General features: G+C 34.6%; 1 protein-coding gene across 4 annotated transcripts in view; it reads right to left on the bottom strand.

The window, feature by feature from the left end:
- Window positions 1-2,385: 2,385 nt before the first annotated feature.
- Window positions 2,386-16,872, bottom strand: part of LOC111058090 (sialic acid synthase) — a 64,068-nt gene continuing 49,581 nt past the window's right edge. For 3 of the 4 annotated variants that reach the window (XM_039425528.1, XM_039425527.1, XM_022345589.2), the window contains 4 exons: window positions 13,638-13,853; window positions 11,820-11,943; window positions 8,340-8,566; window positions 3,350-4,532 (listed from right to left, as the gene is read on the bottom strand). In XM_039425528.1, the coding sequence (XP_039281462.1) occupies window positions 4,176-4,532; window positions 8,340-8,566; window positions 11,820-11,943; window positions 13,638-13,646 (717 nt within the window). In that variant the 5' untranslated portion in view covers window positions 13,647-13,853 and the 3' untranslated portion in view covers window positions 3,350-4,175. Of the gene's footprint in view, window positions 4,533-8,339; window positions 8,567-11,819; window positions 11,944-13,637; window positions 13,854-16,872 lie in introns of all 4 variants that reach the window. The other variant, XM_039425525.1, reaches the window with a different exon arrangement.

The raw sequence follows: 16,872 nt of genomic DNA, 5'->3' as shown, positions 1-16,872 counted from the left end.
CCTGCCGATACACAGGCGATGCCTCGAACATCTGTCGCAAGCAGTGAGTAAGCTCTGATTTTACAACACAGGTTGGTTTCATATGCGACATGCCTCAGACATGAGATTTGTCATAGACATCATGTCTACGACACCAGTTTGTAGACCGTCTTACGAATTGTGAGGAAACCTCATACAAGACTATAGGTGTAATTAGGAGAGGTATTTACAACCTCCAATATTTTTTATGTATATGATGAAAAAGAACAGTTGATAATGACAGATGGAAAATACTGAGAGATTGCAATTATTCAAATGCTAATGAATTAATTATTATTAGTCTATTAAACGAAAATCCAAATTAAATGCTGTAAATCACCCCGAAGACTTCTAATACTGCAAATATTTATGTATATAATGAAAAAGAACAGTTGAGAATGAAAGATGGAATTTACTGAGAGATTGCAATTATTCAAATGCTAATGAATTATCATTGTTATTAAACGAAAATCCAAATTAAATGCTGTAAATCACCCCGAAGACTTCTGCTACTGCAGATATTGATAACAGGGTAACAGCTAGATGAAAATTCGATGAGCGCTACTATTCAAAAATAATTTGTCAGCCCGGGAATCGAACCCAGTACCTCCTAATTGCCGGTCAGGAATGCTTACCCTTACACCAAACAGACAATCTCTGGATAGCAACGCTCATTTTATACTAAGCCATAGCGGCCAGCCAGTCTACAGATGGAAATTACTGAGAGATTTCAATTATTCAAATGTTAATGAATTAATTATTATTATTATTAAACGAAAATCCAAATTAAATGCTGAAATTCACCCCGAAGACTTCTGCTACTGCAGATATTGATAACAGGGTAACAGCTAGATGAAAATTCGATGAGCGCTACTATTCAAAAATAATTTGTCAGCCCGGGAATCGAACCCAGTACCTCCTAATTGCCGGTCAGGAATGCTTACCCTTACACCAAACAGACAATCTCTGGATAGTAACGCTCATTTTATACTAAGCCATAGCGGCCAGCCAGTCTACAGATGGAAATTACTGAGAGATTTCAATTATTCAAATGTTAATGAATTAATTATTATTATTATTAAACGAAAATCCAAATTAAATGCTGAAATTCACCCCGAAGACTTCTGCTACTGCTGATATTGACAACAGGGTAAACAGCTAGATGGAAATTCGATGAGCGCTACTATTCAAAAATTATTTTTCGCCACACTTGGATGTAATGAGCTGGTTTACGTGCGTCATATGGAGGCCGAAAGTGATTGTTTTCCGACCAGGCCGGTAAAACTTTACGGCCCTAGGGCTGTAAAATGACCTTGAATAACAGCTGATCGTGTCCGATCTCACAAAAATCATAGAGATAATCTCATAACGACTGTAATAATCTATATAATTATGTATCGTGAATCACGGTATCATGTCTATAATATATTTTATGAATTACTGTTTCATAATTTAATATTTATTATTGTGTTTTTGATATCAAACAATAGAATACGATGATATCTCCATAGCCTCAACAATATAATGTTGGCTGCATTGTCCATTGTCAGAAAGGTACGTATCGCAAGTATTTAAAAGTGAAGAATCGAATTTGAAATCAAAGTACAATAATTGTATCAATATTTAAAAGTGAGGTAGAGTAATAATTGTTTATTTTTTATTATCGAATTCCACTTCTTAATGCAATACAATCAACAATAATAATAGAAAAATACAGCAGAGATCTAAAGTTTAAGGTAAGCCTACCGGTGAAATTCAGCCTTGACTGAAAAATTCCTAGTAATTTTTCCGTAATTCATTATTAAAACTTTTAGATAATTTTTCTTCAATATCAAACCATAAATAGAGACATTAGGCCCACACAGACATTAGTGAGGTCCACGTTATAATGGTTGTGGATGAAGATAGGAGAACAGTGTGCCTGATTCAGTGCCTGCCACTGCCTTCTATAGAGGATAGCTGATACCAGAAAAGCTGAAATAATATTAACTGTTCATTCTTGTAATAATAAATTATTTTTTATTCGTCAATAAAATATATATATATCAACGATTAAGAAAGAAAGTTTTATAATTGATATTGAATATTATTATGTTAATTGATTATACTTCAACATTATTGAAAAACACTTAGGCAACGTTGCTAGAAAATGATAGTTTTATCTGCTCTGTCAAATGATAGACAAGGATAGCAATACCAATGTTGAACAGTTGCTAACTTTATAACGTGGACCTCACTATAGTGAGGTCCACGTTATAATGACAGTATTTGATCAGCTTTGGTTTTGCTATCCTTGTCTATCATTCGACAAAGCCGGTGGTACTATCCTTTTCTAGGTCCACAACGATGCCAATTATGTTTTTGAAAGTGTAGAGATATAATTAATTAATGCAGAGAATCAGCATCGCTATTCTTCTATCTTTATCCACTGCCATTATAACGTGGACCTCACTATATACCACAATATCACCTTCATACCTTACCAGATAGTTCCAATATGACAATAAATTATCAATATCTTGAAAACTCATGATAACAGTCAATATTTATTTATTCGTGGACAGAATCACAAATCATATAAATATGATTAGGAAGGAACAACAGGCTTGGCCCAGATCTATTCAATTCCCAAATTTTGATAAATTAATAAAATGTCCAAAAAATAGGTTATGTTTCTACTGTGAAACGTTCAAGTTCAATTTTCGTCCAAAAATATATATAGCCTAAGCTAACCATTTTGAATTTAGAGAAATTAAAACACCAAACTATATTTAAATATAACACTTAATTATCACTTCATATTTAATTAATCAAGTATTAATTTAAAAAATATGGTTTGTTGATATATTGATTAGCCTATAAATGAATTTATTTTTTACTGACCCGTGCTTCGCATGGGTCTGATTGAAAACTTGAGAATTTGAAATAGGCCTATAACCATCCTCGGAAAATTCAGAAACATTATGCAAAATTTCAAGATAGCCTACTCAGTTCAGTAGTTCGGACGTGATGATGCGTAATTTATGAATTCCCTATCCCGTATGTGTTTAAGCCAGTTCTTACCCTTATCATATTATAGACTAGCAGGTAACCCATGTTCCACAAGGGACCTATTAAAACTTGACAAACTGAAAACTTGTCCTAATGAAAACTTGAAGAATTGAAAATAGGCCTATAACCATCCTCGGTAAATTGAGAATCAATATGCAAAATTTCAAGTTAACCAGTCCAGTAGTTCAGACGTGATGATGCTTCATTTATGAATTCCCTATCCCGTACGAGAATATTCCAGTTCTTTCCTTTTTTATAATATAGATAATTCTTTTAAATCAACAACTTTTGTAGTACAGTAGATAAGATAAAAGGTTCATCTACATCGACATCTTGCTCTGCTATTTTTCCGATTACAGTTTCAATCTCGCCGGCTCTAATTTCCCTCGGCTCTGACACTTTAATCTTATCTGGTTTATTTCCTCTATTATATCTATCTATATTTATAAAAGCGAAATGGCACTCACTCACTCACTCGCAGAACTTAAAATCTACCTGACCAAAATCGTTCAAATTTGGTAGGTATGTTCAGTTGGCTCTTTAGAGGCGCGCTAAGAACGGATTTGGAAAAATTTTCAAAGATACGCTCAAAATCTGCGTTTTTCCAACGTTTTCTCAGCTTTATCGAGAACAAATGAACTGAACATGATCAAATTTAGTACAGAAGCTCAGCTGGGGTGTAATAATGTTGTGTTAGAAGGAATTTGAAATAACGCCAAAGATATGCCCAAAATTAGTGGTTTTTTTCGTTTTCTCAATTCTTTCATCAAGTAATAGACAGAAAATGTTCGAATTTGGTACAGAGGTGTAGCTAGGGTATAACAATTTTTTGATGAGATGACTATAATATTTCATCCAAGTTAACCCAAAATCAGCGTTTTTCAAACGTTTTTCTCAGCTTTTCTGCGTTTTCTCTGTACTTTGACTTTCTGATGGAATGAAGCATGCTCAAATGAAAAATGCAGGCGAGCGAAGAGAGCCCGCTGATCTCATTTTTGCAAGATCCAGTCGGGGGTCCAGGGGGCGGAGCCCCCCTGCTAGACGGATATGGCGAGCGAAGCGAGCCTGTCGGCTAGTTGTAGATAATTCTGTTAAATCAAAAACTTCTATAGTACAGTAGATATGATAATAGGTTCATCTACATCGACATCTTGCTCTGCTATTTTTCCGATTACAGTTTCAATCTCGCCGGCTCTAATTCCCCTCGGCTCTGATACTTTAATAGCTATCTTCTCTGGTGTGATGATTTCTCCCTTGTTAATTGGCTTGGAAGCGACGATGCTTTTAGACAGTTTGTAGATGCAGGCCTGTTCGCTGCCTTGTATTTGCTTTGAAGGCGTTCCGAGCGCCCTTTCCAGGTGTCTCACGTTTGAGACTAGTTGCTGGAATTCGGTGGGGTCAAGGGAAGATTGGTGGTCGTTTCCTTTCCAGGTTTTGTCCAGTGTCAGGTGACGTTCCAGGACCTGGAAAAAAATATTTATCTATATAAATAAAAATCTGGTGTGGCGCACTCACACAACTTTCCTTGCCGTTATGAAAATTGATCATCTGACGGCCTGACGCTAGTGTTCCCGAGCATTTCAAGTATACTATTCAAATATCTGAGCCAGCTGGTGACAGGACAATAACGCTAGAGACACACGATGTCTGCTATCTCTTCATAGTGAATGATTTAATAGGATCAACAGTTGCCAACAATTTGCAATTGATATAATAACATTTTCTCGAATTTCGAGCTTATTTTCAATTTTAGGTGAAAATGTTACTGAACATTAATTGAAGAGATTTTCATGCTCAATCTTCTCCACTTAGAATTTTTTGTTTGAAGTGTATCTGAAGCCTGATAATTGGGATTCTAGAATCAAACTTTGCATAGATGAGGCGGAGCTCCTGAAATTTTTACAGGTATGGGACTCATGGCAATTGATAGAGTTTATTAATGACTATTTTAGGTATGAATTTGATCAAAATCGTTGGAGCCGTTTTTGAGAAAATCGCGAAAAACCCTGTTTTTGACAACATTTTCGCCATTTTAGCCGCCATCTTAAATTGCATTTGATCGAAATTGTTCGTGTCGGATCCTTATAGTGTAAGGACCTTAAGTTCCAAATTTCAAGTCATTCCGTTGATTAGGAGATGAGATATCGTGTACACAGACGCACATACACTCACACACACACACACACACACACACACACACACACACACACACACACATACAGACCAATACCCAAAAACCACTTTTTTGGACTCAGGGGACCTTGAAATGTATAGAAATTTGGAAATTGGGGTACCTTAATTTTTTTCGGAAAGCAATACTTTCCTTACCTATGGTAATAGGGCAAGGAAACTAAAAATCTAGCCTCAAATTTTGACATTACTTTTTTTATGTATGCACCGAATTTGATGATTTTTTTAGTTGTGTTTGTTATGTTCAGGAGCAGGTTTATGGCCTATCAAATTCATGATCCGACTTGTTTCTACGGTCCTTGGAAGTTCACATGTAATCCTTATGAGAGAAGATTTGTGAGCTGGCCCAATACCTACTACTACTTCTATTAATAGTAGGTATTAGCTGGCCACACACAGAAATAAAAATCAGCTGTTAAAATCATTGCGTCATCCAACAGCCGTCGGTATATCTGTTTTTACTTTCCTTGCCCTATTACCATAGGTAAGGAATTATTGCTTTCCGAAAAAAAATTAAGGTACCCCAATTTATAAATTTCTATACGTTTCAAGGTCCCCTGAGTCCAAAAAAGTGGTTTTTGGGTATTGGTCTGTGTGTGTGTGTATATGAGTGTATGTGCGTCTGTGTACACGATTATCTCATCTCCCAATGAACGAAATGACTTGAAAATCAGAACTTAAGGTCCTTACACTACAAGGATCCGACACGAACAATTTCGATCAAATGCAATTCAAGATGGCGGCTAAAATTGCGAAAATGTTGTCAAAAACAGGGTTTTTCGCGATTTTCTTAAAAATGGCTCCAACGATTTTGATCAAGTTCATACCAAAAATAGTCATTGATAAGCTATATCAACTGCCACAAGTCCCATATCTGTAAAAATTTCAGGAGCTCCGCCTCATCTATGCAAAGTTTGATTCTAGAATGCCAATTATCAGGCTTCAGATACACTTCAAACAAAAAATTCTAAGTGGAGAAGATTGAGCATGAAAATCTCTTCAATTAATGTTCAGTAACATTTTCACCTAAAATTGAAAATAAGCTTGAAATTTGAGAAAATGTGATTATTCAATTGCAAACTGTTGGCAACTATCATTCTATTAAATCATTCACTATGAAGAGATAGGAGATCTCGTGTGTATCCAGCGTTATTGTCCTGTCACCAGCTGGCTCAAATATTTGAATAGTAGACTTGAGAAGCGCGGGAACACTAGCGTCAGGTGATCAATTTTCATAACGGCAAGGAAAGTTGTGTGAGTGCGCCACACCAGATTTTTCAATTTTCTTTCTACTGATTGATAAAACTTTAATTCTAATAATAATGCCGCGGTACGAACGACGTCCAAACTTGGGTCGTAGAACTCGAAATGCTGTAAATTTAGAATATGCACGTGAAAATCAGATATATACAGAGATATACCATCCAATTTTCCAGCAAGCTGTATTCAACTATATCTAAAAATACAAACTGCTGCACAACTAACTTAGCACATAGGAAGTCCATATCTATATAATATATAAAAGCGAAATGGCACTCACTCACTGACTGACTGACTGACTCACTCACTCACTCACTCAGTCGCAGAACTAAAAATCTACCGGACCAAAAACGTTTAAATTTGGTAGGTATGTTCAGTTGGCCCTTTAGAGGCGCACTAAGAAATCTTTTGGTAATATTTTAACTCTAAGGGTTGTTTTTAAGGGTTTAAAGTTCGTCTTTTAGCATGTATATTCTTCTTCTCCCAATCTCTCAATTTTAATTGGAATTTCCATATCATATGTTACTATAGAACTATAATCTAGATAGAGTACCTCTTCAAAACAGTTGTTAACTGGCAACTAAATTAATAATTTTGTCAGGTTGGCATTAAGTTGAGTTGACTTTGTTAGGTTGGCACAAAGTTGAAGATTTAAATGCATTTATCGCGGAAAAATTGATTGGGCACTGCTACTTCAATCCTGGGAATATTATATTACTAGCCGTCAGGCTCCCTTCGCTCGCCATATCCGTTTAGCAAGACGTTTAGTCTGGACCCCCCCGACTGGATTCTCCTAACATATGATAAAAATGCTCAAATGAAAAATGCAGGCGAGCGAAGTCAAAGACCTAACAAAGTCAACTCAACTTAATGCCAACCTGACAAAATTATTAATTTAGTTGCCAGTTAACAACTGTTTTGAAGAGGTACTCTATCTAGATTATAGTTCTATAGTAACATATGATATGGAAATTCCAATTAAAATTGAGAGATTGGGAGAAGAAGAATATACATGCTAAAAGACGAACTTTAAACCCTTAAAAACAACCCTTAGAGTTAAAATATTGCCAAAAGATTTCTGTTCTCATTCCTGAACGATCCAGACGGTGGTCCAGGGGGCGGAGCCCCCTGGCTAGACGGATATGGCGAGCGAAGCGAGCCTGACGGCTAGTTGAGATATAAATGTTAATACTGATTGTTGGATAATTTTCATAAAAATATATGCATCAGAAGCTAAGGCTAAGCATACCTGAGGAGGCACGGCTTGGTGATACTAAGTGTTGATCTTATGGAACGAAAATTCCAATTAAATTCTGTAATTCACCCCGAAGACTTCTGCTACTGCAAATATTGACAACAGGGTAAACAGCTAGATGGAAATTCGATGAGCGCTACTGAGTAAGGTGTAAGGGTAAGCATTCCTGATCGGCAATTAGGAGGTACTGGGTTCGATTCCCGGACTGACAAATAATTTTTGTATAGTAGTGCTCATCTAATTTCCATCTAGATGTTTACCCTGTTGTCAATATTTGCAGTAGCAGAAGTCTTCGGGGTGATTTACAGAATCTGATTGGAATTTTTGTTTTATAACAATTCTTCATTAATTAGCATTTGAACAAATGCAATTTCCAATTTATTTTCATCTGTATTTGATTAAAATTGGTGTTGCTAACCTTGTCTATCATTCGAGAAAGCAGATAGCGCTATCCTTTTCTAGCTCTATCATTAATCATTAATATATGGACCTCACTATATGTTATGATCACCTAATTTTATAGGCGGGATGAATTGAAATCTAGCCGATCTGAGACCCTCCTCACCTTAGCACCTAGAGCAACAGCAGCCGTAGATATTGTGATTCCCAGTTCATGGCCTGAATAACCAATGTGGATATCTGGGAAGTCTCTCCTGTAGAGTTCTAGAACCCTCAGGTTGACATCTTCTACCGGAGTGGGATATGACGAGACACAGTGCATAAGTACAAAGTTGGAATGCACTGATTTCACACACTGGTATATCTTTTTTACAAGGTCGTAGTCCTGCATACCTGTAATATTGAGGAATATTGCAATATTGATTGATTGATTGAGTACTTTATTTATGTAGATTACAATATATACTGGCTTATACACTTATATACAATAGCTTACGATACAGCAAAATTATAGATGAATTTACATAATATAGACTAAGAAAATAATTATTGAACTGTATATGATATGAAAAAGCAATTTGTAATATAATAACTATAGATAATAATCATATTGTTATGCATCTACATAAATTGGCGGAGCTTTGGACATATCAATGTCCATTCTTCGGAAAGAATATTAAAAATATCCTCCCCACTAACTCTCTACCAAAATAGAGAGAGAGAGATTGAAAGAAAGATATTGAGAGACTGGTTAAAAGCAAAATAAAACCAATTCAAATATACAGAGTTCGGGCAAGATATTTATCTCGGGCCACTCCCGTGTTTCGGATGGACACGTTAAGCCGTCGGTCTCGGCTGCCTAAAAAGCAGTCGTTAGGTCATGTCAGAGGCCCTGAAATTGATCAGTTGCGACCTGAAAACTCTGACACCAGACCTGAGCCAGCCAGGCCACTCGATATTATTATTATTATAAACAGAGTGAGTAATATGTATGGGAACCCTTCAATAAATTGGAGACTTTTGTGGATATAATACTGTAACTTTCATGATTTTTGGTTTAACTTTCATGGTTATTGGTAAAATCATAGAGAAACAATAGCATAAGTAGATATCCCATGGCATAGGGCGTTTATGTCGCAACTTTTACTGTTATCTCAAGCCGATAGCCCACGTAGTTCTTTCCCGTGAAGCTTTATGACGCAGTAGTATCTCATATTGTGCCGTTCATACACTCTTACCCGGTCAAAACAGTAAAAATCAACAATAATCGACAGTAATCGGCTTGAGATAACAGTGAAAGTTGCGACATAAATTCCCTATACCATGGGATATCTACTTACGCTATTGTTTCTCTATGGTAAAATACTCTACCTTTTGACGTACAACTGAATTTAAACTCTTCATAAGGGAGTGACTTAGGGGTTGTAATTCGAATATTTTAAATGTAAACACCCATTGTGTGGTACATCATTTTAAAGGCATTTCTAAAACAAGAAAGATGGCATCGATAAAAATATACTATGATACTTCTATCCAAAATGGCGGCTGATTGAAGTTTTAGTTTTTAAAGAATTGAGGGGTTGTAACTCAAATATTTTAAATGTTAACACTCATCGTGTGGTACATCATTTTAAAAGCCTTTCTAAAACAAGAAAGATGACATCAATATGTTCTATGATACTTCTATCCAAAATGACGGCTGATTGAAGTTTTAGTTTTTCATTTTGGATAGAAGAATCATAGAATATTTTTATCGAAGCCATCTTTCTTTTTTTAAAGGCCTTCAAAATTATGTACCACACAATGCGTGTTTACATTTAAAATATTCGAGTTACAAACCCTAAGTCACCCACTTATGAGGGGTTGAAATTCAGTTGTATATCAAAAGGTAGAGTATTTGACCAATAACTTATCCTGAACGTTAACGTATTATATCTACAACAGTCTCCAATTTATTGAAGGGTACCCATACATATGACTCACTCTGTATGTGTAACACATCTTTTTCAAAACATCATAGTACTGCATACCTGTAATTTTGAGAGATACTGGTCAAAAACTAGATGAAATCATTTCAAATCGTTCTTAAAAATATATTCATTTGATACAAATATAGGAAGGCTCACAGACATATTCCAATACAAGACTTAATGACTTATCTGATGATAACTTAACAGCACAGTAATAGAAGGGTAACAAACTAAATATAATATCGCACTTCACCAAATATCCATACAATTCAGTGTAACTAATAATATTAGAAGATACGATTAAAGTGAGGTCCACGTTATAATGGCAGTGTTTTATTAGCAATGGTATTGATATCCTTGTCTATCATCATTCAAGAAAGCAGATGGCGCTATTTCTTTCTCACTTTGTTCTGTTGCCAGATAGTCTTTTAACAATGTAGAATTAATAATTTATTAACAAAATATTTCATCTTAATTATGAGAATTCATTATAAAATTATTGAAAAAAATACTTTCTTGCTTAATAAAATATAATTGATTATTTTAAACGAGAATGAATTTGATTAACATTTGTGTTGCTATCCTTGTCTATCATCCTTGTATAATATTCCTTTAGTGAAGTCCATGTTATAATGGCAGTGTTTTATTAGCAATGGTATTGATATCCTTGTCTATCATTCAACAAAGCGAATGGCGCTATCTCTTTCTCACTTTGCTCTGTTGCCAGAAAGACTTTCAACAATGTAGAATTAATAATTTATATTAACAAATTATTCCATCTTAATTATGAAAATTCATTATAAAATTATTGAAAATATACTTTCTTGTTTAATAAAATATAATTGATTATTTTAAACGAGAATGAACAGTTAATATTACGTCAATAAACCTGTATCAGCTACCGTTCATAGAAGGCATTGACAAGACAGAGGATCGGCAACGTTTTTCTCCTATCTTTCTGCACTGCCATTATAACGTGGACCTCACTATAGAAGAGATATAAAAATACTGTTACACAGTGGTATATCTTTTTCACAACCAGATAGTTCTGCATACACGACATATTTATTTGTTAATTAATTCATTCATTTAACAATAGAGGAACAAATCATTAACATGCATAAATATTAAATGAAAATATTAATAATATTGAATGAAATTTGATCGGGAGAGGATAACAAGAAGAGCATAAAACTGTCTCTCCCGAATTTTGATGGAAAAATTTCAATATCATATTCAAGGTGCATATTAAGGTGCGTACAGACTTTCGTTCCGCTCCAAGACCGAACGTCACTCCAGCAGAGCGATTGATGATCGACCGGCGAGCAACAATGGTTCGACCGGGGAACGCGAGAAGATCTACCATCTTCCGTAACGTTCATGATCGGTGCGAGTAGAGAGCGGAGGCGGAGCGATTGCTGTGCGATGGTGATACGTGGGCGGTACGAGGGAGGAGCGTGCTCGGTGCGGGTTGGAAGCACGAGTATGTGTACGCAGCTTTATACACTAGTATAAGATAAGTGAACAAGCACTATCTGTTTTGTCTAAGGATAGCAACACAAATGTTAATCAAATACTGCCATTATAACGTGGACCTCACTATAGATTGTGTATAATGTTGTTTACATATTGTATATTATTTATAATATATAATTTCACAAGAATATATAATGTACCGGTTGATATGATGAGAGGAAGATGTGTCCTGGCTGCCCGCTTTATTAATGGAAAATTGTCTGCATCGCCTGATCCAATTTTTATGAAAGGCACCTTCATATTTGCTAGAAAATCCACTGATTCCTGTCAAAAAATTACTTTCCATTAATAAGACTTCATTTATAAGAACATAATCACTCATTTGTTGATCTTGTTGTATCCCTTCTGAATTTAAAAATGACTTTGGATTTAGTACAGTAAAGATCTGTGTACAGGATATTAAATATGTGTTTGGCTGGATTTTTTATTCGAATTGAATGGGATTTTCCGGCTCTATCCGGCCGAAATAACTAGTCGAGCTGAGACAACGATTAGTGTTCCTAACCTAAAATTGTCTCAGTCTTGTTTGTTTTGGGTTTTTGGAGTTGTTCTGTGTCATAAAGATGTTTTTTTGTTATACTTACTCAATTGCAGCTGTTTTCCATGCATTAAATCAAGCCGGTAAACAGCTGTTTACAGAACAAGAAAACATGTGATTTTCATTACAGCATACTATACTGTAAAGAGATCATATATTCTCTTTACAGTCGAGTATGTAGGACTCTACTGAGTCCTAATAACATCTGAGTAATTAATATACCAACTTAAATAATTAAAGAACTCATTTAAGGAGTTTCAAGTTATGAGAACTCATCTGGAATCTTATAATTTAGGCCTTTATTATTTTATTTGAGCTCAAAGGGTCTGTCTGTTATGAACTAGGCGCTACGGGCTAGGTCATGTTAATAGAATGCAGTAGCTCGAGCAGCAGCAGGTAATGGTTTCTGTTTCTCAGCAATATTATTCTTTCTCAGATAAGTATGACAAAAAATATTGTACGTAACTTGTACGGTAACGTATTTACCGCATTCGTATGATAATTCTGCCCTCAACTACGTTTCGGGCAGGAACAATCATACTTATGCGGTAAATTATCGTTACCGGACTTGTTACGTAAATTACTATTACAAGCATTGATATATTTAAATGACGGCTGAAAATTCAACACATCATGATACTCTATAATTGTGTCATAGCGTTCATCCTCAAATAACCCTCCAAAATCATCAAACAATATCATTTCAAGTTTTTAAGATAATTACTTAGTTATTTAGTTAATAAATATTAAATAATGATTTTTATATGATGATATGAATAAATGAATAGATATTTGTGAAACAGTTATTTTAATGTGTTGGGGAAATTATAATTTAATCTATTTTGTTTCTAACAACAAAAAACTAAGAGAAATAAACGGAATTCAAGTGGAAAAATGTAGAAAATTCTACTGATGTGGAATTAGAAAGTAGAAATAATTATTGTGTTATAATATATTAATATTGTGAATGTGGAATGTAATAAATAAATAATTGATAATTAGTAGGTACTTTCAAGTAGCATAATCGAAATAACATTCGATGGATGAAATCTTACAGACTTTGTAAGTAATCAAACAAGGAAGAATCACTTTCCTACTAACTAGCTTGCAACTTCACTTTCTGGCAACCAGCGAACTACTGAACTGGACTGACGTAGACTAAACGGTTCCAATGGACGACCATATTCGGCCGGATTTACGGCCGGCAGATTCGTCCGATCCAACGGCCGAACGGATCGGTACAATACGGTTCCAGTGTACGGTTACCCTAATGGTAGATAGTAGTCGACCGTAATCGGCTTGAGTTGACAAAACATCGGCTTGAAGTTTGGAACATGAACAACCTATCTTTTATGCTATCTTTCATCTATGTTATTACTAAGTAGACTACATTTTATTTAATTTGATTGATTTCACTTACAATGTCCATTCCAGAAGCTGTGAATAGAATGCCAATTTCTTTCGCGAATTCCTGTAGTGCATAATATTGGTCTGCAGTGAACTCTAAGAATTCTTTATGTTGTCCATAAGTTTTTCCCCATGCATGAGGACTGTCATAGGGGCGATTCAATGCCGATTGGGTGAATTTGCTTTGCAAGTGACTTTTCTGGAATTTTACGCAATCTGCTCCACAGATCTAGTAATGGAAAAATACCAAAACAATGAATTAGTTCAACGGATTTCAGAGAAAAGATTTACTGTAAATTAGTTAGTTGAGAATATGGGATTATACAGAATCCTGCTCCATAGATCTAGTAATGGAAAAATACCAAAACAATGAATTAGTTCAACGGATTTCAGAGAAAAGATTTACTGTAAATTAGTTAGTTGGGAATATGAGATTATACAGAATCCTGCTCCATAGATCTAGTAATGGAAAAATACCAAAACAATGAATTAGTTCAACGGATTTCAGAGAAAATTTTTACTGTAAATTAGTTGATTGAGAATATGGGATTATACAGAGCATGCTCATCCCCAAAATTGCTTCTGAATCTTATTAAAAGCTAAAATCAAATTAAAAATTAAAATAATTGATTAATTCAACGGATTTCAGGAAAAATATCTAGATTACATAATATAAAGTTGATTTACAATATGATATTATCAGGACTTCCTATATACCGGACCTGCGCCTACAAAAAAAAATGGCCGCCGTATGTGGTGGCCGGTATTGATATTTTAAACGGGAACTAGACGAACTGAGATTTCGACAAACTGAGACGCTCTCTAACAGCTGATTAGTGATTTTTTCTCAGTAGGAATTTCTATAAGACCACCACATATCGCGGCCATTTTTTTTTCTAGCCTCAGTTCCGGTAGGTAATATCATAGAGAAACAATAGCGTAAGTAGATATCCCATGGTATAGGGAATTTATGTCGCAACTTTTACTGTTATCTCAAGCCGATTACTGTTTTGATGGGGTGAGAGTGTATCGTATGAAAGGCACAATTTGAGAGACTACAAGCGTCACACAGCTGCATGGGAAAGAACTACGTGAACTATCGGCTTGGGATAACAGTTTATGCTATCGTTTCTCTATGGTAGTATATAGGAGGTCCTGATATTATACAACATGCTTATGCCCAAAACTGCTGCGAAATCAAATTAACAACACTCTAAATAAAATAGTCAAGAAGCTATTTACATAGACTAGTCCCATATGTGATTTCATTGCACAAAAACTATAGACCATTTTTGCTACAATTTTGGGTGAATTTTAAATACTAAGACACCCGTCTATATTGAGTAGAGTGAGGTCCAATTCATAATTTCATCCTTGTCTATCATTCGACAAAGCAGATAGTGCTATCCTTTTCTAACTCCACAACGTTGCCAGTTCGTTTTTTAATAATGTAATCTATGATTAATTAACAAAATATCTAATCTAGATTATAAAAATATATTATTCAATCATTGAAAAATATATAATTTCTTGACGAATACAATAAAATCGATTATTTTAACAAGAATGAACCGTTAGTATTTTTCTATTCATGTTTTTTTTCTATTCATATTTTTCTATTCATCTCTCTATTCATAGCATCATTGCTAATAGAAACGTTTGTCTATACTGTATAAAGGAAGGCGCACACAGATCGTCATCGGACGGACGGCACGCATCGGTCGATTAGATTTTATGCATATCAAATCAAATCAAATCGTTTATTGCACAAAAATATATACAGAATACAACTGAAAGGAAATTGACAACTTTGTGCTACACGTCGGCAAAAGAAAACTTGTACGCCGACGTGGAGTCTTAATATAACTTATTCACTTATACATTAATATTAATATATAAAATGATCCTACAATATTATAATATAGGCTAACAGTAATTAACATTCAACCAACTAAATATTCCATTCTAAGAAATAACAATAAATTAAAGATATACATAAAGCTGAATTTAAGATTCATACAACATCAATCAATATTAAACCAAATCATTAATTGAATAAAAATAATTTTCTTTCACCCAGGTATGGAAATCTTTTATTTTAGGCTTCTTTATCAACCATCCTCTTGGAACTTTATTATAGAGTTTATTTCTCAAATATGAAATACTTCTACGGGATAGGGTGCTATCAACTCTTTCAATTGTGATTAAGTTTTGAGCGACTTGTCTAGTTACTCTTTGAAAATTTTGAATATTTTTTAATTTGAGCACATGTTTCTTAATAGTCTTTAAAATGAACAATTGTCTTATAGTGAACAGATTGGAATTTTGAAACAATGTGACACTTGGGAAATCTCTCGGATACCTCATTATTGTTTTGATAACTAACTTTTGTAAAACAAATAGAGGTTTTAAAGTTGAATCAAAAGTTCCTCCCCATATAGAATTACCATACTGAACTAAGGATTGGAATAGAGCAAAATAAACAGATTTTAGTAATTTTAGACTCAAAATACTTCTAAGCATGTACATTTTTAAATTGACCACCCTTAATTTTCTACAAAGGTAGCTAATCTGAGGTGACCAGCGTAGATGCTTATCAACAAAAATACCAAGATACTTGTAATTGTTTACACTCTCAATAACCTCATTGCAAGAATCACATGGATACCTGTTACAAGCATTATTCAAACAAAGCCTGTTCATATCTAGATCTCCTCTTGTTGTTGGACTGAAGGTCATACATTTTGTTTTACCAAGATTTAGTCTCAAATAATTACATTTTAGCCACTGAGAAACCTTATAGTAACCCACTTTTGTTTGCTTGATAACATAAATCTTTTGCTTTTCTAATTAGATCTACTATTCTATTTCTTTAAGACAGGAATTTCCTTCTCAGCTCTACATTAAATGGTTCATTTTTCAATCTTTTATATAATCTATCTCTTATAGTTATGGACTTTAGAATTCCATTGGACATCCAAGGTTTCAATTGTATTCAATTGGAGTGCGCATGCCTATACGATGCGGATAGGTATGCGCACTCCAATTGAAAAAAATGCATCAAATCTAATCGTCCGATGCCTGCCGTCCGTCCGATGACGATCTGTGTGCGCCTTCCTTTATCATTCATCCCCTTATCATCGCATGAGCTTAAAATACTTGTAGAGAGTTGCCTTTGTAAATACTGTAAATAAATTATGACTTACGGTACCTTAACCCTTACGGTAGGGTACCTTAAACCCATCAGA

Source organism: Nilaparvata lugens, chromosome 4 (genome assembly GCF_014356525.2).
Source record: "Nilaparvata lugens isolate BPH chromosome 4, ASM1435652v1, whole genome shotgun sequence".
NCBI lineage: Eukaryota > Metazoa > Arthropoda > Insecta > Hemiptera > Delphacidae > Nilaparvata > Nilaparvata lugens.
This window is presented reverse-complemented; position numbering and strand designations above follow the sequence as displayed.